The sequence below is a fragment of the Oncorhynchus mykiss genome, chromosome 13 (assembly GCF_013265735.2).
Source record: "Oncorhynchus mykiss isolate Arlee chromosome 13, USDA_OmykA_1.1, whole genome shotgun sequence".
In the NCBI taxonomy this organism is placed as follows: domain Eukaryota; kingdom Metazoa; phylum Chordata; class Actinopteri; order Salmoniformes; family Salmonidae; genus Oncorhynchus; species Oncorhynchus mykiss.
The window spans coordinates 36,863,746-36,890,999 of NC_048577.1; the positions used below are offsets into that span (position 1 = coordinate 36,863,746).

At 44.2% G+C, this 27,254-nt stretch overlaps 1 protein-coding gene across 4 annotated transcripts in view; it reads right to left on the bottom strand.

Annotated features, from left to right (window-relative positions):
- The window catches only part of LOC110485161 (zinc finger protein 385C), a 215,966-nt gene that overhangs the window by 6,316 nt on the left and 182,396 nt on the right, over window positions 1-27,254 (bottom strand). For 3 of the 4 annotated variants that reach the window (XM_036940957.1, XM_036940958.1, XM_036940960.1), the window contains 6 exons: window positions 25,399-25,541; window positions 17,994-18,104; window positions 11,782-12,013; window positions 5,397-5,777; window positions 3,353-3,546; window positions 353-451 (listed from right to left, as the gene is read on the bottom strand). In XM_036940957.1, coding sequence (XP_036796852.1) covers window positions 353-451; window positions 3,353-3,546; window positions 5,397-5,777; window positions 11,782-12,013; window positions 17,994-18,104; window positions 25,399-25,541 — 1,160 coding nt within the window. The remainder of the gene's footprint in view (window positions 1-352; window positions 452-3,352; window positions 3,547-5,396; window positions 5,778-11,781; window positions 12,014-17,993; window positions 18,105-25,398; window positions 25,542-27,254) is intronic. The other variant, XM_036940959.1, reaches the window with a different exon arrangement.

A 27,254-nucleotide genomic window follows, 5' to 3' on the forward strand; every position in this document is an offset into this window, starting at 1 on the left:
TTCAGCCTTGGATGTCTCAGGAACATGGGACCCATTCACTACCACAAAGCAATGTCCTTAACCTCTCTGACAGCATGGGCACACAGGCAGGCATGCTGCTTCACTGGAGAGACAACCACATAGGAAGGAGCAATGAGGTGCGTGTGTGTGTGTCAGGGTTGGGGACAATTTCATTAAAGTTCAGTCAATTCAGGAGATAAATATAAATTTTATTCAGAGATTGAACAATATTGGCCATTATTTTCTAAGACGATTTTCCAAATTTATGGGTCTCAAACTTTAATTAACCTCCAACCCCATGCAATGGAGCGTGTGTGTGTGTGTGTGCATCTGTGTGTGTCCCGTGTCTCACCGATAAGCTGGAGGTGGGCTGGCTCTTGTTGTGGGGGCTGAACTTGGGTTTGGGGGGCTTTCCTGCCAGACGGTCCTTGTGTCTCCTGCTGTTCATGTGCTGAGGAGATCAGAGGAGAAACATTAGTCTGCTAATCTAGTTTATATGGTTGGATTTATCTAATAGACCATGCCTGATCTACACCGAGTGAACAAAACATTAGGAACACCATCCTAATATTAAGCTGCCCCCCCCCCCCCTTGCCCTAGGAACAGACTCAATTTGTCAGGGCATGGACTTTAGAATGCGTATAAAGCGTTCCACAGTGATGCTGGCCCATTTTGACGCCAATGCTTCCCACAGTTATGTCAAGTTGGCTGGATGTCCTTTGGGTGGTGGACCATTCTTGTTACACACAGGAAATTGTTGAGCGTGAAAAACCCAGCAACATTGAAGTTCTTGACACACTCAAACCGGTGCGCCTGGCACCTCCTACCATACCCTGTTCAAAAGCACTTCAATCTTTTGTCTTGCCCATTCGCCCTCTGAATGACACACACACAGTCTATACTCAATTGTGTCAAGGCTTAAAAATATTTTATTTTTAACATGTCTCCTCCCCTTCATCTACACTGATTGGATGTGGATTTAACAAGTGACATCAATAAGGGATCATAGCTTTCACCTGGTCAGTCTGTCATGGAAAGAGCAGGCAGTCTTAAGGTTTTGTACACTCAGTGTACAATATTTAGAGGACACAAAAACCACAAAGAGAACCACTACTTCCCTCTATCTACAGTACGCAGGTCTATTTCTCTCTCCGCTGTTCCACTATCAACTGGCTAATCCTAGTTCATCAGAGGAGGTTTTAACAGTGCCATTGGAATACACTACTAAGGCTTGTTGTAGGCAAGGTTGCTACACATGCTCACATATATACTGTATATTTTCCATGACCAGTTGGTCTGAGAGAGCTGCAAAACCTTCCAGAACCATCCCATCATACGATTACATGTACGACTTAATAAACATCACCAGGGAAACAATTACCCGAAACAGCCTCGAAAAGAGGTTCAATCATACCATGTGCCGAGATTACCACACCATAAACACGTCAATATCCTGCAATAACATACTGCAAACAGCTCTTACAGGCTCAAATAGACCGTTCTGAGTGAATCACCATACCATCTGATATACATCTGCTTAGTGTGGGAAAACAATCACAGCATAAAAATGTAAAATGCTCATACGATGCTTTTTCCAGAATGGCTTTATTGTAATAAAAATGCAGTCGCTGCGCCAGGTGAATTCAAACGCACATTTCCACTGCTAGCATCACCTCAGGAGTTGTAAACCTTCTACTGTAACATGTGCAAAGAGCATTTAATACGTTTGTTATTACATCATGAGCCCTGTGCTACCTTTAAAAATGGGAGGGCTGAGGTAGTGATGTCATGGGTACAGTCCAGTCGGAAAGTATTCAGACCCCTTCCCTTTTTCCACATTTTGTTACCTTATTCTAAAATGGATCAAATATTTTTTCCCCTGGTCAATCTACACACAACACCCCATAATGACAAAGCAAAAACAGGTTTTTAGAAATGTTTGCTAATTTATTAAAAATCGGAGGAGAAGGGCCTTGGTAAGGGAGGTGACCAAGAACTCAATGGCAGAGCTCCAGAGTTCCTCTGTGTAGATGGAAGAACCTTCTAGAAGGATAACCATCTCTGCAGCACTCCACCAATCAGGCCTTGATGGTAGAGTGGCCACTCCTCAGTAAAATGCACATGACAGCCCGCTTGGAGTTTGCCAAAAGGCACCTAAAGGACTCTCAGACCATGAGAAACAAGATCCTCTAGTCTAAAACGCAGGAATGGCTTTGGAACAAGTCTCTGAATGTCCTTGAGGGGCCCAGCCAGAGCCCGGACTTGATCCCGATCGAACATCTCTGGAGAGACCTGAAAATATGATGCTCCCCATCCAACCTGACAGAGCTTGAGAGGATCTTCAGAGAAAAATGGGAGAGACTCCCCAAATATATATGTTCCAAGCTTGTAGCGTCATACCCAAGAAGACTCGAGGCTGTAATCACTGCTAAAGGTGCTTCAACAAAGTACTGAGTAAAAGGTCTGAATACTTACGTAAATTTAATATTTGAGTTTTTTTTATTTTTATACATTTGCTAAAAAACTATTTAATACATTTTAAAATAAGGCTGTAATGTAACAAAATGTGGAAAAAGACCCTGAAAATAATTAGTCCAACCAAGAAATCAACCAAGAAATCAAGTGTTAAGTTTGTTTGAAGAGGTAGTTCTATAGTCTGTCCCTTCAAAGTCTATTGTAGAGTGACCTCATCTGTCTGCTCAAGTCAAATAAAAACGTATTCATCATGTGACAGGATACACTGAAAAACAGATTTAAATCTCAATGTGACCTTCTCTGGTTAAATAAAGGATACATGAATAGAACTAATAACTCCACACAGAGCCAAAAACACTGCAGGACCAGAGACATTTGAATGAGAGTCTTATTCGGTTAGCACTCTCTATCAAGCACCTCTCAGGGTGTGCAATATTACCCACAACCCCCCTCTCTTTCCTCTTCTCACCTTTCATGTCACGCAAACAGCGCCAGGAGTCCTGAGTAGCCCAGAGGGTCATCCCTGTCTATCTCCCATACCCCATGGCTAAATCCACAATATCTTCTACTCTTTCTAGCTTATTTCGGGTCATTTTGAGCTCCATCAATTCAGAACACTGTCAGGACACATTTAGTGGAGGTGGAAAGAGACCCAGTGTGTCAGATCTCCACATAGACTAGTGGCTCAATGGCCTCACTGTGAGAGAACATGAAACCAGATCTTGTCCAGTCCAATCACCTCAGATCCACTCAGGAAGTCAACATACAAAATTATACCCCAGCTGTTTCACTTCTCTCCCCATTGCTGAACCCTCCACACCCTGTGCAACCCCCAGCCCTCCCCTGTTACCATCCCCTCGACCCCTAGCCTCCTCACCTGGCTGAGCTGGGTCTCCGAGTTGACATAGATCTCACACACCTCGCAGTGGAAGTTCTTGCTGGGCACCCCCACGCTCCCCTTGGTGCCCAGGCGCTTGCTCTTGCAGGCCGAGCGCCCCCCAGCCCCCGCCACCTTCCCCCGGCGCCGCGGCTGGACGCTCTGGCCCTCCAGCATCTGCTTGTGCTTCGTACCTGGAGGAGTGGATTGGGAGGAAGAGAATGTCACACACACTCTGGAGCAGGTACAGCATATACAGTGGGGAGAACAAGTATTTGATACACTGCCGATTTTGCAGGTGTTCCTACTTACAAAGCATGTAGAGGTCTGTCATTTTTATCATAGGTACACTTCAACTGTGAGAGACGGAATCTAAAACAAAAATCCAGAAAAAATCATACAATGTGATTTAAGTAATTATTTTGCATTTTATTGCATGACATAAGTATTTGATACATCAGAAAAGCAGAACTTAATATTTGGTACATAAACTTTTGTTTGCAATTACAGAGATCATACGTTTCCTGTAGTTCTTGACCAGGTTTCCACACACTGCAGCAGGGATTTTGGCCCACTCCTCCATACAGACCTTCTCCAGAACCTTCAGGTTTCGGGGCTGTCGCTGGGCAATACGGACTTTCAGCTCCCTCCAAAGATTTTCTATTGGATTCAGGTCTGGAGACTGGCTAGGCCACTCCAGGACCTTGAGATGCTTCTTACGGAGCCACTCCTTAGTTGCCCTGGCTGTGTGTTTCGGGTCGTTGTCATGCCGGAAGACCCAGCCACGACCCATCTTCAATGCTCTTACTGAGAGAAGGAGGTTGTTGGCCAAGATCTTGCGATATAAGGCCCCATCCATCCTTCCCTCAATACGGTGCAGTCGTCCTTTCCCCTTTGCAGAAAAGCATCCCCAAAGAATGATGTTTCCACCTCCATACTTCACGGTTGGGATGGTGTTCTTGGGGTTGTACTCATCCTTCTTCTTCCTCCAAACACGGCGAGTGGAGTTTAGACCAAAAAGCTCTATTTTTGTCTCATCAGACCACATGACCTTCTCCCATTCCTCTTCTGGATCATCCAGATGGTCATTGGCAAACTTCAGACTGGCCTGGACATGCGCTGGCTTGAGCAGGGGGACCTTGCGTGTCCTTTTAATCCATGACGGCGTAGTGTGTTACTAATGGTTTTCTTTGAGACTGTGGTCCCAGCTCTCTTCAGGTCATTGACCAGGTCCTGCCGTGTAGTTCTGGGTTGATCCCTCACCTTCCCCATGATCATTGATGCCCCAAGAGGTGAGATCTTGCATTGAGCCCCAGACCGAGGGTGATTGATCGTCATCTTGAAATTCTTCCATTTTCTTGTAATTGCGCCAACAGTTGTTGCCTTCTCACCAAGCTGCTTGCCTATTGTCCTGTAGCCCATCCCAGCCTTGTGCAGGTCTACAATTTTATCCCTGATGTCCTTACACAGCCCTCTGGTCTTGGCCATTGTGGAGAGGTTGGAGTCTGTTTGATTGAGTGTGTGGACAGGTGTCTTTTATACAGGTAACGAATTCAAACAGCTGCAGTTAATACAGGTAATGAGTGGAGAACAGGAGGGATTCTTAAACAGGTCTGTGAGAGCCGGAATTCTTACTGGTTGGTAGGTGATCAAATACTTATGTCATGCAATAAAATGCAAATTAATTACTTAAAATCATATAATGTGATTTTCTGGATTTTTGTTTTAGTCTCTCACAGTTGAAGTGTACCTATGATAAAAAATTACAGACCTTTACATGCTTTGTAAGTAGGAAAACCTGCAAAATCGGCAGTGTATCAAATACTTGTTCTCCCCACTGTATATATTTGCCATTGGGGCAGGGAGAGAAAAATGTATAGCTAATTTCCTGCTATTCTACACATTTTTTGTAGATTTTTTCTTCTTCTCAGTTTTAAAGCTAATAGCCTGTAATAAAAATAAATAAATCATGGCATATGACGTGTTCCTATGCTATCCGAAGGGGCTGCAGGGTGTGCTACGCCAGAGACTGTAGTGTTCGTACCACTGTTGTGTGCCTCCAGCTGGGATGTAGAGTTGACAGTGACCTTGCACACGGGACAGTGGAGGTGTGGCTTGATCCTCTTGGGGTCCTTGACCTCCTCACCCCCCTCTGTTCTGGAGGTGTCTGGCTGGCTGCCTGACTCCAGGGCTGTTCCAGGGGCCTCTGGGCCCTGCTCGGGGCCACTGGTATCTGAGGCTCCGCTCTCTGAGGCCTGGGAGGAGGGGGACACCTCTCCCTGGTGCCCGGGGGACAGGGTGGCCAGCTCCATGGAGGACACCTCAGATACAGGAGTCAGCATCACAGAGCTGCTGCTGCCAGGGCTCTCGCCCAGCTTCACAGCCTCACAATTCACCACTCGCTCCAGGTCAGCAGGCAGCAGATCTGGAGAGGGGAAGGAGAGGAGGCAGTGGTCAGTCACTGAACATTACGCTGGGTGGTAAGGGAAGAGTGAAGAGCTCAGTGCCCGAACAAAGCCACCGAGGTCTACAGTTGATCACTGCAGTATGACGTTCAGTGACCCATAGGCCACTTCACTTCACTTAAAACCTCAACATCTGGTGGAATTGCAGAGCGCAAAATTCAAAAACAGAAATACTCATAATAAAAATTAATAAAACATACAAGTGTTATACATCGGCTTAAAGATGAACTTCTTGTTAATCCAACCGTTGTGTCAGATTTCAAAAAGGCTTTACGGCAAAAGCATACCATGCGATTATCTGAGGACAGCGCCCAGCACACAAAACATTACAAACAGTTACCAGCCAAATAGAGGAGTGACAAAAGTCAGAAATAGCAATAAAATGAATCACTTACCTTTGATGATCTTCATATGGTTGCACTCGCAAGACTCCCCGTTACACAATAAATGTTTTGTTCGATAAAGTCCCTCTTCATATCCAAAAACCTCTGTTTTGTTGGCATGTTTTGTTCAGTAATCCATTGGCTCAAAGGCAGTCACAACATGCAGCCGAAAAATCCAAAAAGTATCAGTAAAGTTCGTAGAAACATGTCAAGCAATGTTTATAATCAATTCTAAGGTTGTTTTTAGTCATAATAATATTTCAACTGGACAATAGCTTCGTCTATATAAAAGAAAAACAAGAAAGGCAGCCGCTCTTGGTCGCGCGCAGAAAACAGCTCTGGGACTTCCCAGGGTGCACTTCCCAGGGTCCATCTTACTCCCTAATTTTTCAGAATACAAGCAGTTTACAGGCAGTTTACTTTGGGCACGCTTTTCATCCGGATGTCAAAATACTGCCCCCTACCCCAGAGAGGTTTAAACATACCACTGTATTCTCTCACAGGAAACATTATGTTCAGAGACAGATTTGTGTTAATCTAGTCTGTCCCTTTGGGTTAAAAACAAATGTTGATAGTATAGCTGAAATGCTAATTCATGAAATGAATAAGTAAATGCTCATTCCAATGTACTGACTTCAAACGCTTCATATTGCAGAATGTGTTTATAGATTATGGAAACAGATTGTAAAAGTAGCATTGCAAGCAATACATTTGTGAGTGAAAAGTGACATCAAATAATGGTTGTTCTCATTTGAGGCTAACATGGAGTATTTGCTCCTTTCTGTTTAGTCATTTATCTACAAATGACCATGAAGCGTTTGAAGGCAGTGCATTGGAATGAGCATTTACCAATGCATTTCATGTGTTAGCTTTGTGGCATTTCAGCTATACTATCAGCCTTTGTTATTAACCCAGAGGGCCAGACTAGACTAACACAGGGTAGATTCAATCTCTCTGTCTCTCTCTCGCTATCTCTCTCTTCAAATATCAACTGAAGGTCCTGAAGGCTCAGTCAATATAAACAAATGCATCGACTGCGCACACACACACACACACACACACACACACACACACACACACACACACACACACACACACACACACACACACACACACATATTATGACGACATTTTGTGACGTTTTGGACTCCGGTGAGGGGTTTTTCGGCAGTTCAGGCACAGAACAGTTTTTCTGGAGGCAAGCCGAAGTTCGGAGCTGGAATCTAAACACCTTCATCTGTGATTGTTTAACAGTAGGTATTCTTTAATAAAGTCTTTGTAGTCATTCAAAGAGAAATGACTCGTTTTCATGCAAATTTTTCCATTGAAAAATACTGCACCAAACATCTTAGTTAGATGTAAAATTGTGCAACTAAGACCTCTTCGGCAAAAATGTCTAAATTAATGACATATTTCTCGAATAATTCGGACTATTTTGAGGAAATGTATACAGGCTATGGCATCTCAAAATGGACAAACATTACTATTGCCGTTATTTCTCATTTTTAAGAGAGTATGAGAGCACACTCGTTTGGTTCGGGCTAGCCGAGTTCAGATAGGCGCTAGCCGAACTGAAGCACCCTCTCAAACACCCTTCACAATCCTATTGGCCACATTGATTTTCTCTTCCAAGTCCCAGAGTAAATTCATCATGGAGATAAGCTCTCTTCCTTATCGTTCTCCTTCCGGAGGAGAAGGAACCCTATAAGGCTGAGATTAGACAATCCTTCCTCTCTGTAATGTAATGCGAGACTGGCTCCTGGGAGATTCAGGTCCCCCCTCCTGCAGGGGATTGGTATGATCCTAGGCTTATGTGAAAGACAAAGATTGGGCCACCTGAGAAGACTCTGGGGGGAGGGATAGTGATCAATGGATTTAGCAGGAGGCCCAGAGAGGAGGACAGAGGGAATTAGTCCCTCCTCAGACGCCAGACGCCTTAAACTCATGAAGGGTTTTATTCTGAGCAGGAATGTTTAAGGTATCGTATCGCTGTTCACTTACAGTGCCCTCAGAAAGTATTCACACCCCTTACCCTTTTCCACATTTTGTTGTGTTACAGCCTGAATTTAAAATGGATTACATTTAGATTTTGTGTCACAATACCCCATCATTTCTCAGTTGAATTTCTCATTTCTCAGCGAAATGTTTACAAATTCATTAAAAATGAAAAGTAAAAATGTCTTGAGTCAATAGGTATTCAATCCCTTTGTTATGGCAAGCCTAAATAAGCTCAGGAGTAAAAATGTGCTTAACAAGTCACATAATAAGTTGCATGGATTCACTTTGTGTGCAATAATAGTGTTTATCATGATTTTTAAAACTCCCTATGGGAAAATGAATGGTGGAAAAACGAATGGAACCATTTCCCTGTTTGACCACTAGGTTTTACTGTTGGGCTCTATAAATACTTTCTAAATGCACTGTATAAGGACTAACTCTGTAGGAACTTCTGGTAAGTTCTTCCCACATTGGTGCACATTATACAGATATATGTCAAACATGATACAGCTTGACTTTGAAACGTCCAACAACTCCAAATCAAATAGTACCCTTACTTCCTAGACCTCAAATGTCTTAAAAAGAAAAACAACCATGGCAGTGATGCTGCAGAGTAGCACGACACAGATGCATCTTTGGGTAAGCACAAACCTCTTGTCAGTCAATGTCCTCCTCACTCATTCCTGACTGACTGAAGTGACTGTCACCCCAATGCTGGCTGCCAGCTCTAAGGCCAGTGTATTGGCAGTGAAGAGCCCCACACTGTCTGAGGAGTGGAGGGCTACAAATCCCTCTCCTGCAAAGAATCGATGTTCAGATCGATGTCTTGTTGCGAGTCACTCGCTTCTTTGACCATGGAAAGGCAGAACAGTCCAATTAAATCAGTGTGTAGGGCTCAGACTGTAAACCGTGCAGTATCTGAATACTGTATCTGTAAACTGTAGCGTCAGAGGGTATTGACTACATGACAGAGCTGACTGTTGTCATAGAGCTAGTAGCTATAATAATATTCTGATTAGAAGACTGTTAAAACAAGCTCACTCACTAGCGGAGAAGTGGTGAGACCTCACACACACACACACACACACACACACACACACACACACACACACACACACACACACACACACACACACACACACACACACACACACACACACACACACACACACACACACACACACACACACACACACACACACACAAAGCTTGTCTAGAATCACTAGTCCGTGACACTCTTAAAGAAAATGGACAACTTCCTCAAGGGAAATCCTCACAATATTTCATCATTAGATGTCTGAGTCTTGTTCCCCTTGGAGACAGCTTCAACAAAAGAGTCAATCAAACGCGGAGGTGATTGATGGTTGTCATTGACGATGCCGGGCCCAGTGTCTCTAGGCACCAGTATGCCGATCTCTCTCTCGCTCTCTTTTTCAAGTGGAAAATCATTCAACAAAATAATATTCATCCTTTATATCAGTCTAATCGAGGTGTAGATTACATGACACATGCCAGTGTTCTAACTTGTAACACAGCTGCATGGGATTTCTACTTATGCGACTCAGTGCATCCAATGGCAAAGTCTGTAAAGTCGACTAGTGTGGATATGATGGAATCGATTCCTTGATTGGTTCTCAATGGGTGACAACACGGGCATTTTAGTTCGATTGGCACCTGCCATGCTGAGTTTGATGACAGACAGAGATCATTTCAGTGTTAATTTTGAGTGTTCTCCAATTACAGTTTGGCATTGTAGCGCTCGCCGCCACTGGCTCGCTCTGCTGCATTTCAATTTCACATCGGGCCAATCACACAATGTGGCTTATTAAAGAGCGTACCTCATTGCAAAATTGCCTCAGAACTGTAAAATGGTTGACAACATTAAAAAAACAGGCACAGCTTATCTACCTTCTCTTTCCACCGCCTCTCTTGTTCCCCCTCTCCTCTACCCCATCTCTCTCTCTACCTTTCAGTCATTTCATCTTCTCTCATTTTCTACTCTTTTCGTCCCTGCCGCTGCAACCCACCTTTCAGACCTCTCTCTACGACGACAGAATATTTATATTAGATTTGATGAGTGAGAGCGTTATCTTGCTCCCAGTCCTTTGTCCAGTTTCTCAGAGAGAGAGAGAGAGAGAGAGAGAGAGAGAGAGAGAGAGAGAGAGAGAGAGAGAGAGGGGCACTGGGGGAAAGTAAAGTGTAGACTCTCTCCCAACCCACACCTCACTTCACCCTGATACCTTCCTATCACTCCTCACTAATATTCCCTCTAGCATCAGAAAGAAACTAGTTTGAAATGCAGGTCTTAACAGTAATATTTTTCAGGCCAGAATGGTGAAGGGATAGATGGAGGGAGGGAGGGATGAAGGCGGGATATACAGGATAGAGGAGGAAACTAGTCTAGCAAACAGATTCTCGAGTCCCATCGCTACAGATGGATAAACAGGGCTTCTGAATTGAAATGGGATCAATCATGTAATGTAATGGGGTAATGGATGCTCTCTACTGACTTCATCAAAAGAGCACGGCTACATTTACATGTATTGGTCCCAGACTCAGGAGATACATCCATAGTCTAGTCGGGTCTATTGTGGGGGATTTCTCTCATGTCACAAACAGTACGCCTACGTCCCAAATAGCACCCTATTCCCTATGTGGTGTGCTACTTTTGACCAGTCAAAAATAGTGCACTACATAGAGAATAGGGTGCCATTTGGGACACCGATTATATAAGTGTGCTGCAGTCAGATCATTCCCTGACTTCACAGAACTCTTTAGGAACTCCTGTACAGGGACCAGGCCTTTCTCTACAAGCAGGGCAAACAGAGGGTGCAGGGAGAGTAAATTGAGAACGTTGGGGGTAAGCAAACAATCCCCCAGGCTCAGAGCCACCATCAACCACCACCGTGGGGGACAGATTGGATATAAGGCCCAGCTGGGAGGGGCCTGGAGACCACAGGGTGTTACGATTGGATGTTTGGGGGCACCGCCGTCCTATCCTCTCATACCCATGTTCCTGATCGCAGTGTATGTGTGGGACAGGCCCTCCTGTTGTTAGACTTTAAACAGCAGACATGAAATAACACAGTAGAGAGGAGGGAAGGAGGGAGGGAGGGAGGGAGGGAGGGAGGGAGGGAGGGAGGGAGGGAGGGAGGGAGGGAGGGAGGGAGGGAGGGAGGGAGGGAGGGAGGGAGGGACAGGGTAGCATCAAGAAATAATAATGACAAAGTACCGGAAGAGATGAGAGAAGGATGGAGGGAAAGGGATGAGATGAAGGGAGAGGGATGGAGGAGGAGGAAGATGGGAGGACCGGAGAGAAATGGGAGGAGAGAAGACGGATGAAAGGAAGAAAGAGGGATTAGAGGTGGAAAGTGATGGAAAGAGAGTAGATGGATAAGAGGTAGGATGGAGAAGAGTAAAGGGGGAAAGAGAGGGATGAGGGAAGATAAGTGAGCAAAGGTGAAAAGCAGAAAACATCAACAGAAAAAGGAGAGAAAAATTGAAAGAAAGATCATCTACACAGAGTGAATATTGGTAGGTTTCTGTTCTTCCCTTTTCTCCCTCTCACTATCAGTTAACTTACTCGTTGCCTCCATCGGGCCTGTGTCCATGAGTGCGGGGAGGGTCTCAGTGGGAAGTGTAACAGTCGCAGCAGTCTTAGCCCTCTCCCTGTCCCGTTCTCGGTCTCGTTCCCGGTCTCTCTCCCTGCCTGTGGACGTGGCTTCCCCAAGTCGACGCTGACGGTTCTTCTGGGCCTCCATGGCTTTCAGCTTCCGGGCATGTTTATGCCCCTTATAGTGTGCTTCTGCCTGGTTCTGGAAGGGACCCCACAGAGAGCAGAAACACCACAGGAAGGTTAGCAGTAGCACTTATCCATATATTGCTGTAAGACATGCACTTTTAAAAACACTCAAATATACAGTACCTCTGCAAAAAATTTCATTTTCATCTTTACACACACACACACACACACACACACACACACACACACAAGACCTGGGTTCAAATACTATTTAGGACATTTCAGTTACTTTCAAAGACACTTGGAAGTGAATATTTTGATTTTTTATTTGAAAAGACAAGTAGTTGAATATTGGAATGTATTTGGAAATACCCTTGGAAAGTATTTGGAAAGTATTTACTTGTGGAAAGTATTTACTCCAATACACTGACTCAAATACACTCCCATGCATTTAACCCAGGCATTTGTAATAGGCTATTTATAGAACATTATTTGAAAATACTTTTAAATGGAAGTAGTTGATTCGGGCCACATTATTTGAAAATATTCAAATACACAGAAAATTATTATTTAAATAACAAATATTCAAATATGTATTTGAACCCAGGTCTGACACATGTATGAACACACACACACACACCAACACACACTGCTGCCTGTGTGAAGGAGAGAGTCTGTTCCTACCTGATAAGAGCACTGGCACAGTGGGAGGCCAGAGGTATAATTGCATGTGTAATGTGCAAAAAGGAGACAGGATCCCATCTCGACAATCAGAATATTAAATAGGCACACTGAGACAGACCCTGCAAACAGCACGCACGCACGCACACACCACACAAACACAACACACAACACACTACATACCAAGCATACTGTGCACACATGTGCACACACAAATTAACTGCACACACACACCCAACAGAGAACACACACACTCTGTCACATTCTCAGACACACTCAAAACACACACATACATTCTCCAAAAAAGGACATACACACCCTGCTGCACATTTGACCTCCACATTGTAATAATTCTCATGACCCAGCTCAATCCATGGGCAAATCCCCCTGCTATCAGAGCAAATAGAAATAGCAGATGAATCGATACAGAGATCTCTCATTAAAATGTAAACAGATGAAGCTGAGACCTGTATTGGACTATCACCAACTCAGTCTTGTTGGAGAGATGACTACAAAGAAGGATACATGACTAGCAAGCATTGCATGACCCTACAAACACATACAGACCACCCACAGACAGTGACACGTGCGTTCCCTCTCTCTCTCTCTCTCTAACACACAAACAGAACCTCACCATACATTCAATTATGTTTGTTTGTTTTGACAAACTGCATTAGGACTGGGTGGAGTTGTGTCAGTAGTTCTAGCTTTCATCTAGACTAATGTTCATTACTGTAAGAATACAGTTTGGTACAATTTTCACAAGTATGTGGTGAATTTAAAACTCTTCGCACAAAACTCCCAACCTGGTAAACACTTGTAACGCAGCCAGCCTTACATTCAAAAACTTTCATTGTGCGTTCATTTTGTTTGGAGACTTCTTTCACCACACAGCCATTTGATCCAAAATAGAAGTTTACTGTGAAATATAATGAGTACATTAGTTTAATCACCTAAACACAACATAATGATGTCTTCTCAATGTAGTTATTTTAACTACAAGTGAATCCAATAGAAGAAAATGCTGTTTGAATGTAGTATCCTACAGTACTGTAAATTACAGTACATTACGCTGTTTTCACATTAGGCAATACACTTGCACTGCAGATTCAAATTGACTGAGCATCAAATTTCCATCATTTCTATCCCACGTGTGATCAAAGGTGTGATCCTTAAAGACATATTTCACAATGTAACAAATGAAATAAACGACAGAAAGATCGTGTTTAGCAGGCACTAGTTTGCATGAAGACTGTCTTGAGCATTTTGCCATAGGTTCTCATCGAAATCGCAGTAAATATCCTTATTATTCACACACCTGGGGAAAAACCTTTCGGTATGGCGAATCGAAGCCTGGTCTGGATTGATGTTATTTGCATGCCTCCTCGAGGCCCTGAAGGAGGGTGGTACACTTAGGCGGATGGCAATCATACATCTTCCACCTGTATTGTAATCGTGTATTGTACTTTACAGTAATGTATTATTTTTTTGTACATGTATTGTAGTGTTCCTGGACATGGCTTAGTTCGTAAGAGCATGGCACGAGCAACACCAGAGTTGTGGGTTCGAATCCCACTGGGGTGTTACAGAACTGTGTCAGCCAGTGTCAAAAAGACCATCATTCTGGGGATGCATTTCTTTCTTGTTTTGGATTTTCTGGATGATTTGCGTATTGATATTGTATTGGTATTGTATTGATATTGTATTGGTATTGTATTGATATTGTATTGATATTGATATTGTATTGGTATTGTATTGATATTGTATTGATATTGTATTGATATTGTATTGGTATTGTATTGGTATTGTATTGGTATTGTATTGGTATTGTATTGTATTGATATTGTATTGATATTGTATTGATATTGTATTGGTATTGTATTGGTATTGTATTGATATTGTATTGGTATTGTATTGATATTGTATTGGTATTGTATTGATATTGTATTGGTATTGTATTGATATTGTATTGGTATTGTATTGATATTGTATTGGTATTGTATTGATATTGTATTGGTATTGTATTGATATTGTATTGGTATTGTATTGATATTGTATTGGTATTGTATTGATATTGTATTGATATTGTATTGGTATTGTATTGATATTGTATTGGTATTGTATTGATATTGTATTGGTATTGTATTGATATTGTATTGGTATTGTATTGATATTGTATTGGTATTGTATTGATATTGTATTGGTATTGTATTGATATTGTATTGGTATTGTATTGATATTGTATTACTGCATTGTAGGAGCAAGAAATGCGAGCATTTCACTGCACCTGCTGTAACATCTGCTTATATGTGTACACGACCAATAAACGTGGAATTGATTCATTACAAACAGTATTTCTCTTGATCTTGTCAATATTGGATCAGACTCTTTTTTTTTTTACTGTGATGTAAAATCATTAGTCATCATCATAGTAGTACATTCGAGTATATATTATACTATTTATGTTTCTACTTTAGAGACATACATTTGTATTATCTGTTGTTGTTCTCTAAATCTGTAGCAGACAAACCAGTACACAAGTCAAATCTATAGGTTTTCCAAACGGATGAAGTAGTAGTCAAATATATTTTTACAAAAGAGAAGAGAATCATATCAAAAGTAATGTGAGCATTGCATTGTGAAAGTACTTCATATATAGATGTATTGAAAAGGGGAAACATTTATTTCTAGATGAAACACTGATTAAGTTTGGCGAAAAAAGTGACTGTATGATTTTGTGTGTTGTACTTTTTGATGAGCTTTTGTACTAAGAGTTATGAAAATTGCACCAAACCGATAAAAAAAAAATATATACAGTATTTAATAATTTTGCTCCTGGGTGCTGATAGGCTGAAACAATGGTGACTGAAATATCAAGGCTACTGCACAAACAGCAAGACAAATAGTTAGCTCAGAATTGATCAAGTAAATGCATTCCTCACTCTTGCTGTTCTGCTCTGTCATGAACTCATAATGATCAACTCACAGCAGTCTCTCAATCCAGCTCCTCTTTAGAATTCAAAGAATTTCCCCTTGCCATATAAATGCAAATAAGTCATAAAATAACCCAAGCCGCAAATAGACCTGAAATGAATTGTGGGGAAGAAATTAGAATGAAGAGAAAGAGTGGGTTCTACTTTGATGGGCAAGCCAATGAAGGAATCCTAAATGCTGGAGAGAAGCGTGGAAGTGACTCACCCTGTTCAATTAAGCTTCTCTCACACAATGAGACCTTCTCATTAGAATGAATACAACACACTGGTGCTCCTTTTGGGTTTTGTATCTTCTCTCAACTGCCTCAGCCTCCATAATAACCTTAATAGCCATGGTACCACACACACACACACACACACACACACACACACGCACACACACACACACACACACACACACACACACACACACACACACGCACAAACACGCGCACACGCACACGCACACACACACGCACACAAAAAGTAAAAACCAAGGCAGATCAGATCCATCAGAACCATGGTCTTTGGCTACATGTAGTTAAATATGTACACTGTGTACAGTATTAACAAACCAAATGATGTACCTACCGTTCTGTGTCGGGAGCTCTGGCTATAAATAAACCAACAGCAGCCATCAACACTTCTTTAAACATTACTTGGACTATAATATTTCACCATGTCGTCTGACTGATCGGCCGTGAAAATGCTTATGAGATTATTGTGCTGTGACAAATCAGCTCTGCTCTCTTTCAGCCCCCGTTACCTTCTTCGTTCTCCAGTCCAACTCCGAGCCATACAGTACGAGACACACAGAGAGACAGGGAGACACAGGGAGTGTGAAATGAACATTAGCATGAGCACTTAGCATTTTAAAAGGCACTGGCTGTCACGTCACACTACCAGACATGAATGCAGGCTTTGAGACTCTTTCTGTCATGAAAAGCGCTATAGAAGTTGAATACATTCTTTATTACACGTTCTCTAAATAAGGCTTCGGTCTCGATCACTATCCGACGATTCAATGTGCTACATCGAATGTACGTTCACAACGAACATTCTTTATATTTCAAATAAACATTACAGAACGTGGAGCTAATAAACAATATCTAATAATAAATAGTATACAATATACCGCAAATAAATACTTATATAATTTTCCATTGAAACTTTATTTACAGTTTGACTGAGGAAGTTTTCCTCCTCCCTATAATAAGCTGTTTAAAGCTCTGTGCCCCCTTGTCTTCTCACCCCCCCCCCCCCACCTCAGACCCCCAGACCTGACACCTCTCTCCAGCTGTAGCTCGTGTTGTACGGAGGGAGGATGGGAATGGGATTTGCTCTGCCGTGTGAAGCCTGGAGAGAACGCCTGCCACTGTCTACTCTGCTTTCCTTTCCCCCTCAGCCTCAGCTCACCCTCTTCTGTGTCTCTGCTCCTCTTTGAAGATCAAGTCTCCAGAGGATGTGTGTGTGTGAAACAGTATTTGTGTGTTCCTCTGTGTGTATGCGTAAGTGAGAGAGCTAGAGAGAGGGGGACAGGGAGAAAGAGTTTTTTTTTTAAATCAGCCTTTGCCCAACTCTTAGGTGTTTGTGTTTAAGACATCCCATTTCATTGGTTGTTTGTTTATGTGACTGAGTGTATGTGACTGTGTGACTGTGTGTGTGTGTGTGTGTGTGTGTGACTGTGTGTGTGTGTGTGTGTGTGTGTGTGTGTGTGTGTGTGTGTGTGTGTGTGTGTGTGTGTGTGTGTGTGTGTGTGTGTGTGTTTGAGGTGGCAGGAATGGGAGAAATCAAGAGAGGAGTTGAGAATGTTGTCTCCTGCCTGGGCTCGTGATTGTTTCTGCTCTTTGCTGATAAACGGAAGCTTTCCCTGCTGTCTAATCCCTCGCACCAATACAACCTACCGCAGTACACTCACACACCCACGCACACGCACACCACTTCAGATATCCAGGAATACAGAAAAGCAAATGAATACCTTCCGATTGAATAATAAGAACATTTCACACAGAGGAACACACGCACGAGCGTGTGGATACACACACACAAACACACGCATGCACGCTCAGAGCCCGACTGGACTCCCTATCAGCCGCCACAGATAAGCTGCTGTGAGTCAGTGAGGATGATAGGAGCTCAGGTAATTTGGAACGGCTTTAATTTCTTAAAACATTAATGAAGATAGCTGGAAGGAACAAATAAATGTTGATTTCTTCTAACTGTCAAATCTACCAACTCAAGTCTGCAACTGACTTTCCTTCTCTCTTAATCACTCTCTCTCTCTTTTCTCCCTTTCCCTCTCGCAGTCATGCAGACAAACACACGCGCACGCGCACGCACACACGCACGCACGCGCACACACACACACACACACACACACACACACACACACTCTCTTACCGGGGAGTTGAAGCGCAGGTGACAGATGTTACAGGAGATTATCTGTTTCTTCTTGAGTGGCTGAGGGACGCCAAACGTGTGGTTGATCACCGCCTTCTGCACCGGGTCCATCTGCAGGACAGACAGGAGACCAGGGTCTAAATCTATCAGTCCATCCGCGACCTCTGACCCCTGATACCCCTATAAATCCACTGGGTTTGACCACAACAAAACTGCATGGAGAATTGGAGACGCAGCTAACGTCAGCCTGAGGATGCAACGGCATGCGAGCTCTGATCCAGGGCAGTATAGTGGGAAGTAGCTCGAGAAAGGGACTTTGGGCAGACAATATAGATGACAGGTCACATTACTTTTACTGTCTACGTGCCTAAAGCTGTCAGACTCCTGAGGGAGGGAAGATATTCTCTCACCATCACAGCTGATAGGGGGTGTGAGGCCAGAGCCAGAGGGACAGCTCTGGGCTTGATTAGAATGGCTGGATTGCATGACGACAGCTGATTTCAGTGTGGCCCCCCCATCAGCACGGTATCAAATATAACAATCACCCTGGATCCTTCCCCAGCCTGGCGTCTGGCTCGCCCCGTGCTGCCCTCTCCTCAGAGACAGAGAGGGAGGAGGGGGTGGCTGTGCCCGCTGTGGAGGGCTGGGTTGGAACAAAGTGCTGGGCAAGCCATGTTACACTCAGTGTAACCAGATATGCGTCTTCCCTGGCATCACTTCACAACAGTGGCTGTGTGTGTGGATGGCACTGGCTATTGTCTGATACACAACACTAAACAATGGCTGCCCCTCAACACACACAGGCATGAACACACACACACACACACACACACACACACACACACACACACACACACACACACACACACACACACACACAGCTCTGTTTCTGTGTTGACTCTAAATAATCTGTTTTCAAAAGGCCAGGTGTGGTGGGGTGTGGAATAGAAACAACCTTAAAAGCACCTGTCTTGCATCCTCCACCCTGTGCAACACTGCTTACCCGCTGTTCCCTCAAGGGTAACCCTACACCCCTCTATTCTGGCTCCTTAAACAATGCGGTGCAGTGCTGCTACCTCGGGGAGCAACTAACCTTTCCCTTCCGAAGCCAAAACTGTGTCATGGAATCAGAGCTCCTCTACACTGTGCCCTCTGGCCACCTTCACAGGGTACGCCGCACACAACTATTTGTTTTAGGGAGCTGAGAGAATGTGGCCATTGTTCACCTGCAGCCATCCTGAACAGGCCGGTATAAATGCACCTATTGTCCGGCCCACTTCCTCTCTCCCCCCTCCCCCTCTGCAGACAGGAGCTATCTCATGGCGGGCCTCAGCTGAAACGATGATTGAGGTGCAGGGGAGGTGCAGGGGGAGACTGGGGTCTATTTAGCTCGTGAGACAGGTGCATTCATCTTCCCCCTGCACATGCCCCGAACAACGTGTGCCTCTGCCTCACCGGGCCCCAGAGAACCTGAATGTCACCATTGAGACTGGGGCTGGAGTCCCAAATTAGACCCTATTCCCTATGTAGTGCACTACTTTTGACCAGGGCCAGTAGTGCACTAAACTGGGAATAAGGTGTCATTTAGGACACCTCCTAGGAAAGCAGAAAGGTGAGACTGGAAGAGGGGGAAGGGTCCTGGTGATTAATGCCATAGCTGTATTGGTCTGCTGTGTGTTATATTAGCTAGGTCACATAGCCGCTATAGTCTAATTATTCTGTGCCAGAAGTCTGAGGTGGGTGTCATTTGCTGTTATTAACTCTTGAAGGCTGGTTGAATTCTAGGGAGTTGGTGGCAAGCGAAAGGCTATGTAGCACATCTGCTAGCTGTATGCTAGAGAAGTAGTGGTTCATAGATGACTTCATAGTGTGGTGATGCTGTCGTTTTCTTGTGGTGTGTTTTTTTCTGTGCTGGAAGGCAGGTTGTATGAATAATGCAGCTGTTACTACTACTAATACTGCTGCTCTGACTGGTTGGCTAGTTTACTCCCTGGCTTTGTGATTGGCTAGGCAGGTTTTCTCACCGGGCTTCCTGGGTGACCGGTGACTGTGGGTGGTGGTCTGCCGGTGATCACACACAGAGGGAGCCTTTCACTTGGAAAGTCTGTACCCCACCATCCGATACAAGACACGTGCACGCTCCCAGATGACCATCCTATAAATGACACGTGAATGCTCCCAGACCATCATCCGATACAAGACACACGCACGCTCCCAGATGACCATCCGATAAAGGACATGTGAACGCTCCCAGACCACCATCCGATACAGGACATGTGGACGCTCCCAGATGACCATCCGATAAAGGACACGTGCACGCTCCCAGACCACCATCTGATACAGGACACGTGCACACTCCCAGACCACCATCTGATACAGGACACGTGCACGCTCCCAGACCACCATCTGATACAGGACACGTGCACGCTCCCAGACCACCATCTGATACAGGACACGTGAACAATCCCAGACCACCATTTGATACAGGACACGTGCACGCTCCCAGACCACCATCTGATACAGGACACGTGCACGCTCCCAGACCACCATCTGATACAGGACACGTGCACACTCCCAGACCACCATCTGATAAAGGACACGTGGACGCTCCCAGACCACCATCTGATACAGGACATGTGCACACTCCCAGACACCATCTGATACAGGACACGTGCACACTCCCAGACACCATCTGATACAGGACACGTGCACACTCCCAGACCACCATCTGATACAGGACACGTGCACGCTCCCAGACCACCATCTGATACAGGACACGTGCACGCTCCCAGACCACCATCTGATACAGGACACGTGCACGCTCCCAGACCACCATCTGATACAGGACACGTGCACGCTCCCAGACCACCATCTGATAAAGGACACGTGGACGCTCCCAGACCACCATCTGATACAGGACACGTGCACACTCCCAGACACCATCTGATACAGGACACGTGCACACTCCCAGACACCATCTGATACAGGACACGTGCACACTCCCAGACCACCATCTGATACAGGACACGTACACGCTCCCAGACCACCATCTGATACAGGACACGTGCACGCTCCCAGACCACCATCTGATACAGGACACGTGCACGCTCTTAGACCCTCCACCTCTCCCCATGCTCCTCATCCGTCCACTGTGTGAATCAGCACCACAGATCTCTGTGTCTCACCTCTCCCATAGTTTTCAGCTGTGCTAACATAATTGCAAAAGGGTTTTCTAATGACCAATTAGCCTTTTAAAATGATAATTTTGGATTAGCAAATACAACGTGCCATTGGAACACAGGAGTGATGGTTGCTGATAATGGGCCTCTGTACGCCTATGTAGATATTCCATTAAAAAATCTGCCGTTTCCAGCTACAAATACACTGTATTTGTTATCAATTTGATGTTATTTTAATGGACATTTCTAAGCGACCCCAAACTTTTGAACGGTAGTGTACACTATATAGGCAAATTGTAGTTGTCAATATGAATAGTCATTCTGATACACTACATGGCCAAAATGTACAGTGGGGCAAAAAAGTATTTAGTCAGCCACCAATTGTGCAAGTTCTCCCACTTAAAAAGATGAGAGAGGCCTGTAATTTTCATCATAGGTACACTTCAACTATGACAGACAAAATGAGAAAAGAATATCCAGAAAATCACATTGTAGGATTTTTAATGAATTTATTTGTTAATTATTCTGGAAAAAAAGTATTTGGTCAATAACAAAAGTTTATCTCAATACTTTGTTATATACCCTTTGTTGGCAATGACATAGGTCAAACGTTTTCTGTAAGTCTTCACAAGGTTTTCACACACTGTTGCTGGTATTTTGGCCCATTCCTCCATGCAGATCTCCTCTAGAGCAGTGATGTTTTGGGGCTGTTGCTGGGCAACATGGACTTTCAACTCCCTCCAAAGATTTTCTATGGGGTTGAGATCTGGAGACTGGCTAGGCCACTCCAGGACCTTGAAATGCTTCTTACGAAGCCACTCCTTCGTTGCCGGGGCGGTGTGTTTGGGATGATTGTCATGCTGAAAGACCCAGCCACGTTTCATCTTCAATGCCCTTGCTGATGGAAGGAGGTTTTCACTCAAAATCTCACGATACATGGCCCCATTCATTCTTTCCTTTACGCGGATCAGTCGTCCTGGTCCCTTTGCAGAAAAACAGCCCCAAAGCATGATGTTTCCACCCCCATGCTTCACAGTAGGCATGGTGTTCTTTGGATGCAACTCAGCATTCTTTGTCCTCCAAACACGACGAGTTGAGTTTTTACCAAAAAAGTTAAATTTTGGTTTCATCTGACCATATGACATTCTCCCAATCTTCTTCTGGATCATCCAAATGCTCTCTAGCAAACTTCAGACGGGCCTGGACATGTACTGGCTTAAGCAGGGGGACACGTCTGGCACTGCAGGATTTGAGTCCCTGGCGGCGTAGTGTGTTACTGATGGTAGGCTTTGTTACTTTGGTCCCAGCTCTCTGCAGGTCATTCACTAGGTCCCTCTGTGTGGTTCTGGGATTTTTGCTCACCCTTCTTGTGATCATTTTGACCCCACGGGGTGAGATCTTGCATGGAGCCCCAGATCAAGGGAGATTATCAGTGGTCTTGTATGTCTTCCATTTCCTAATAATTGTTCCCACAGTTGATTTCTTCAAACCAAGCTGCTTACCTATTGCAGATTCAGTCTTCCCAGCCTGGTGCAGGTCTACAATTTTGTTTCTGGTGTTCTTTGCCAGCTCTTTGGTCTTGGCCATAGTGGTGTGACTGTTTGAGGTTGTGGACAGGTGTCTTTTATACTGATAGCAAGTTCAAACAGGTGCCATTAATACAGGTAACGAGTGGAGGACAGAGGAGCCTCTTAAAGAAGTACTGGTCTGTGCGAGGTCTGTGAGAGCCAGAAATCTTGCTTGTTTGTAGGTGACCAAATACTTATTTTCCACCATAATTTTCAAATTAATTAATAAAAAATCCTACAATGTGATTTTCTGGATTTTTTTTCTTCTAATGTTGTCTGTCATAGTTGAAGTGATGAAAATTACAGTCCTCTCTCATCTTTTTAAGTGGGAGAACTTGCACAATTGGTGGCTGACTAAATACTTTTTTGCCCCTCTGTATGTGTACACCCATTCAAATTAGTGGATTTGGCTATTTCAGTCACACCTGTTTATGACAGGGGTATAAAATCAAGCACACTGCCATGCAATCTACATAGACAAACATTGGCAGTAGAACGGCCTGTACTGAAGAGCTCAGTGACTTTCAATGTGGCACCGTCATAGGACGCCACCTTCCCAACAAGTCAGTTTGTCATATTTCTGCCCTGCTAGAGCTGCCCCGGTCAACTGTAAGGGCTGGAGCAACAATGGCTCAGCTGCTAAGTGGAAACACTTATTACCGAGTTCCAAACTGCCACTGGAAGCAACGTCAGCACAATAACGGTTAGTCAGGAGCTTCATGAAATGGGTTTCCATGGCCGAGCAGCCGCACACAAGACTAAGATCACCATGCCCAATACCAAGCGTCAGCTGGAACAGTGGAAACACGTTCTCTGGGGTGATGAATTACACTTCACCAACTGGCAGTCTGACAGACGAATCTGAGTTTGGCGGCTGCCTGGAGAACGCTACCTGCCCCAATGCATAGTGCCAACTGTAAAGTTTGGTGGAGGAGGAATAATGGTCTGGGGCTGTTTTTCATGGTTTGGGCTAGGCCCCTAAGTTCCAGTGAAGGGAAATCTTAATGCTACAGCATACAATGACATTCTAAACGATTTTCTGCTTCCAAAGTTGTGGCAACAGTTTGGGGAAGGCCCTTTCCTGTTTCAGCATGACAATGCCCCCTTGTACAAAGCGAGGTCCATACAGAAATGGTTTGTAGAGATCGGTGTGGAAGAACTTGACTGGCCTGCACAGAGCCCTGACCTCAACCCCAACAAACACCTTTGAGATGAATTGGAACGTCGATTGCGAGCCAGACCTAATCGGCCAACATCAGTGCCCAACCTCACTACTATCTTGTGGCTGAATGGAAGCAAGTCCCCACAGAAATGTTCAAAAATCTAGTGGAAAGCCTTCTCAGAGGAGTGGAGGCTGTTGTAGCAGCAAAGGGGGGACCAACTCCATATTATTGCCCATGATTTTGGAATGAGATGTTTGACAAGCAGATGTCCACATACTCTTGGTCATGTAGTGAACGCACGCGCGCACGTACGCACACGCACGCACACGCACACAGTCTGTAAGAGAAGGATCAAAAACTCACCATTTCTTAATTCTAGACACAGAAGCATCTGAAGCAATGTAACCAGCAGACTGCAGGTGTGTAAAGCTGTGTGGCTTATAGGTCTGTTTAAAAACAAAAGATAGGTGGGCTTGTCTCTGGGTTGCTGGTATTAAATCTTCCACAATGCTGAGGGGGAAACCACTCTAGGAATAACGATTCTACCTCAAAGCCCAGGAGAAATGAAAAGTTCCAACTACTACAGGCTGTAACCAGCGTCTGTGGGACCGGGAGACAAGTCTAGCACCGTGAGGGGCTGAGGGGTCAGCGGTCAATAAAACTGTCATTAAAACAGTAGTATGGTTGTTGAATATCACATCATCAGAATCCCTGGACGCCCAGTCAGCAGCTCAATGTGAGCTCACTCAACCCCTCCTCCCCTGTACGGCATTCTTTCTTTCTAACATTTTATTGAAGATTTTCAAAGCAACACAGTCAACAACAACATATATACAAAACAACAGCGATGTCGAGGTCTTCCAAAAGTAGAACATGTTAGAATATGCAAATAAGAAAATAATGTAATTGTATTCTACTCAACTCATGACTCTATTTTTTACAGTTATTTTTCAATTATATTTGTTTGTGTCATTTTTCCATGGTAGATAATCAAGCATATTTAAATTTCATACATTGTCAATATATATCCCCTTCCCACCCCCTCCATACAGCCCTTCCCACACTCTCAAATTATTATGTGTGCTTATTTCTATTTGGAGTACATTTAACTTAGAGTACAGTTAAAATACATTAACTATATTTGAATTTACAAATCTCTTAACAATTTCACTCTTACTTCCCTTCTGTTAAATCCCCCAAGAACCGATACTGTATTCTTCTGGTCACCTTGGTTCCCTACCTGTCCAGTGGGTGGAGCCTTTGACAATGTCCGCACATAGGTGGGCGTGACTCTATAATACTAACAGATATATTGGAATTTAAGGTAATGGCATCAGGCACTTTGAGTAGCCTATTTTTTCAGACATCTTAAGCTCATGAAAATAACAGAATATTTTACAGACCAAAATATATTTTGAGTTCACACCAGCAGCGTGGGAGTTACGTAGATATGACTAGGTGATGTTGATGTGCCATGTCGGGCTGTGTAACTCACTGTGCTGAAGTTAGGGAAGAGGCTGAGGGGGGACGATCCATTGAGCCTGAAAGGCAGGAAGTGCTTGAGGTCGAGGTGAGGCTGCAGGGGCCGTCCCGGGACAGGCAGGGAGGCCAGGAGGGGGTTGCCCTGGGCAGAGGTGCCTGGATGGAACACAACAACACAACAGGGTTAGACAAACACTCAGAACAATCATGAGAGACCCTTTTATGTTTCGTTTTCTGTCTCTTCTCACTACCAGTGAGTTTGGTAGGTAAGGAGTGAGGTAAGGAGTGAGGTAAGGCGTGAGGTAAGGTGTGAGGTGTGGGAGGTAAGGTGTGAGGTAAGGTCGGAGGTGAGGTGTGAGGTGTGGGAGGTAAGGTGTGAGATGTGGGAGGTGTGAGGTAAGGTGGGAGGTGTGAGGTAAGGTGTGAGATGGGAGGTAAGGTGGGAGGTGGGGGTAAGGTGTGAGGTAAGGTGTGTGTGTGTGTGGGGGGGGGGACCTGACATGTGAACAACCCCCCTTCACGACCCCCCTACATCCTATCACCCCACTGCCAGAGCTAATCCTTCAAGTACGTGCACCGGGCGCTCACGTATACACACACACACATCATTTAATTACAGATTTATTGGCTGTGAGAGGGGAGTGCCTGGCCTGCACCGTACGAGCTGGGAAGATGATACCGGATATCAAATGGACCAGGGCTGAAGAGATTTCTAATTTTCCAGCTGGCTGCGTTTCAGTGGGCCGGTGCTGAGCTGGGTACTTATCCCACCGCCAGGATCAATCATCAGTATCATCTCTGGGTCGCCAGACCTGCCCTGAGCATGCGCACTGCAACACATCGTTACAACACACCATGGATATGAAAGGAGGATGAGGAGATATCAGGACACAATAACACACACCTTAGACAAAGAAGAGATTGACCTCGTAATAACACACACCTTGGAAAAAAAAGGAAATGGATCCCATAACAACGGTCACCTCTGAAAGAGAGGAGATTGTCTGGTACATTACGACCCATAAGACATATCTACGCAAAGTCACAGCTGAGCTTGGTAATGTAGTAGATGCTAAAACATGGGTGGTTCTAGGTGGTTGCTAGACAGTAGGTCATAACAAACAGCAGATCAAGAGGTGAGACCTTATACATAGTACCACTGTCCTCACAAAGCCAAGGACCTGCAATATAATATAGCCATATAACACAACGAGTGAAGACTAGCTATTCAGTATATATTACAGGTATGATGACATATGTATGTACAGTTGAAGTCAGAAGTTTACATACACTTAGGTTGGAGTCATTAAAACTCGTTTTTCAACCACTCCACAAATTTCTTGTGAACAAACCATAGTTTTGGCAAGTCGGTTAGGACATCTACTTTGTGCATCACACAAGAAACTTTACCAACAATTGTTTACAGACAGATTATTTTACTTATAATTCATCGTATCACAATTCCAGTGGGTCAGAAGTTTACCTACACTAAGTTGACTGTGCCATTAAACAGCTTGGAAAATTCCAGAAAATGATGTCATGTCTTTAGAAGCTTCTAAGATAAGATGTATTTCAAGGCCTACCTTCAAACTCAGTGCCTCTTTTGCTTGACATCATGGGAAAATAATAAGAAATCAGCCAAGACCTCAGAAAAAAATTGCAGACCTCCACAAATCTGGTTCATCCTTGGAAGCAATTTCCAAACGCCTGAAGGTACCACGTTTATCTGTACAAACAATAGTACGCAAGTATAAACACCATGGGACCACGCAGCCGACATACCGCTCAGGAAGGAGACGTGTTCTGTCTCCTAAAGATGAACGTACTTTGGTGTGAAAAGTGCAAATCAATCCCAGAACAACAGCAAAG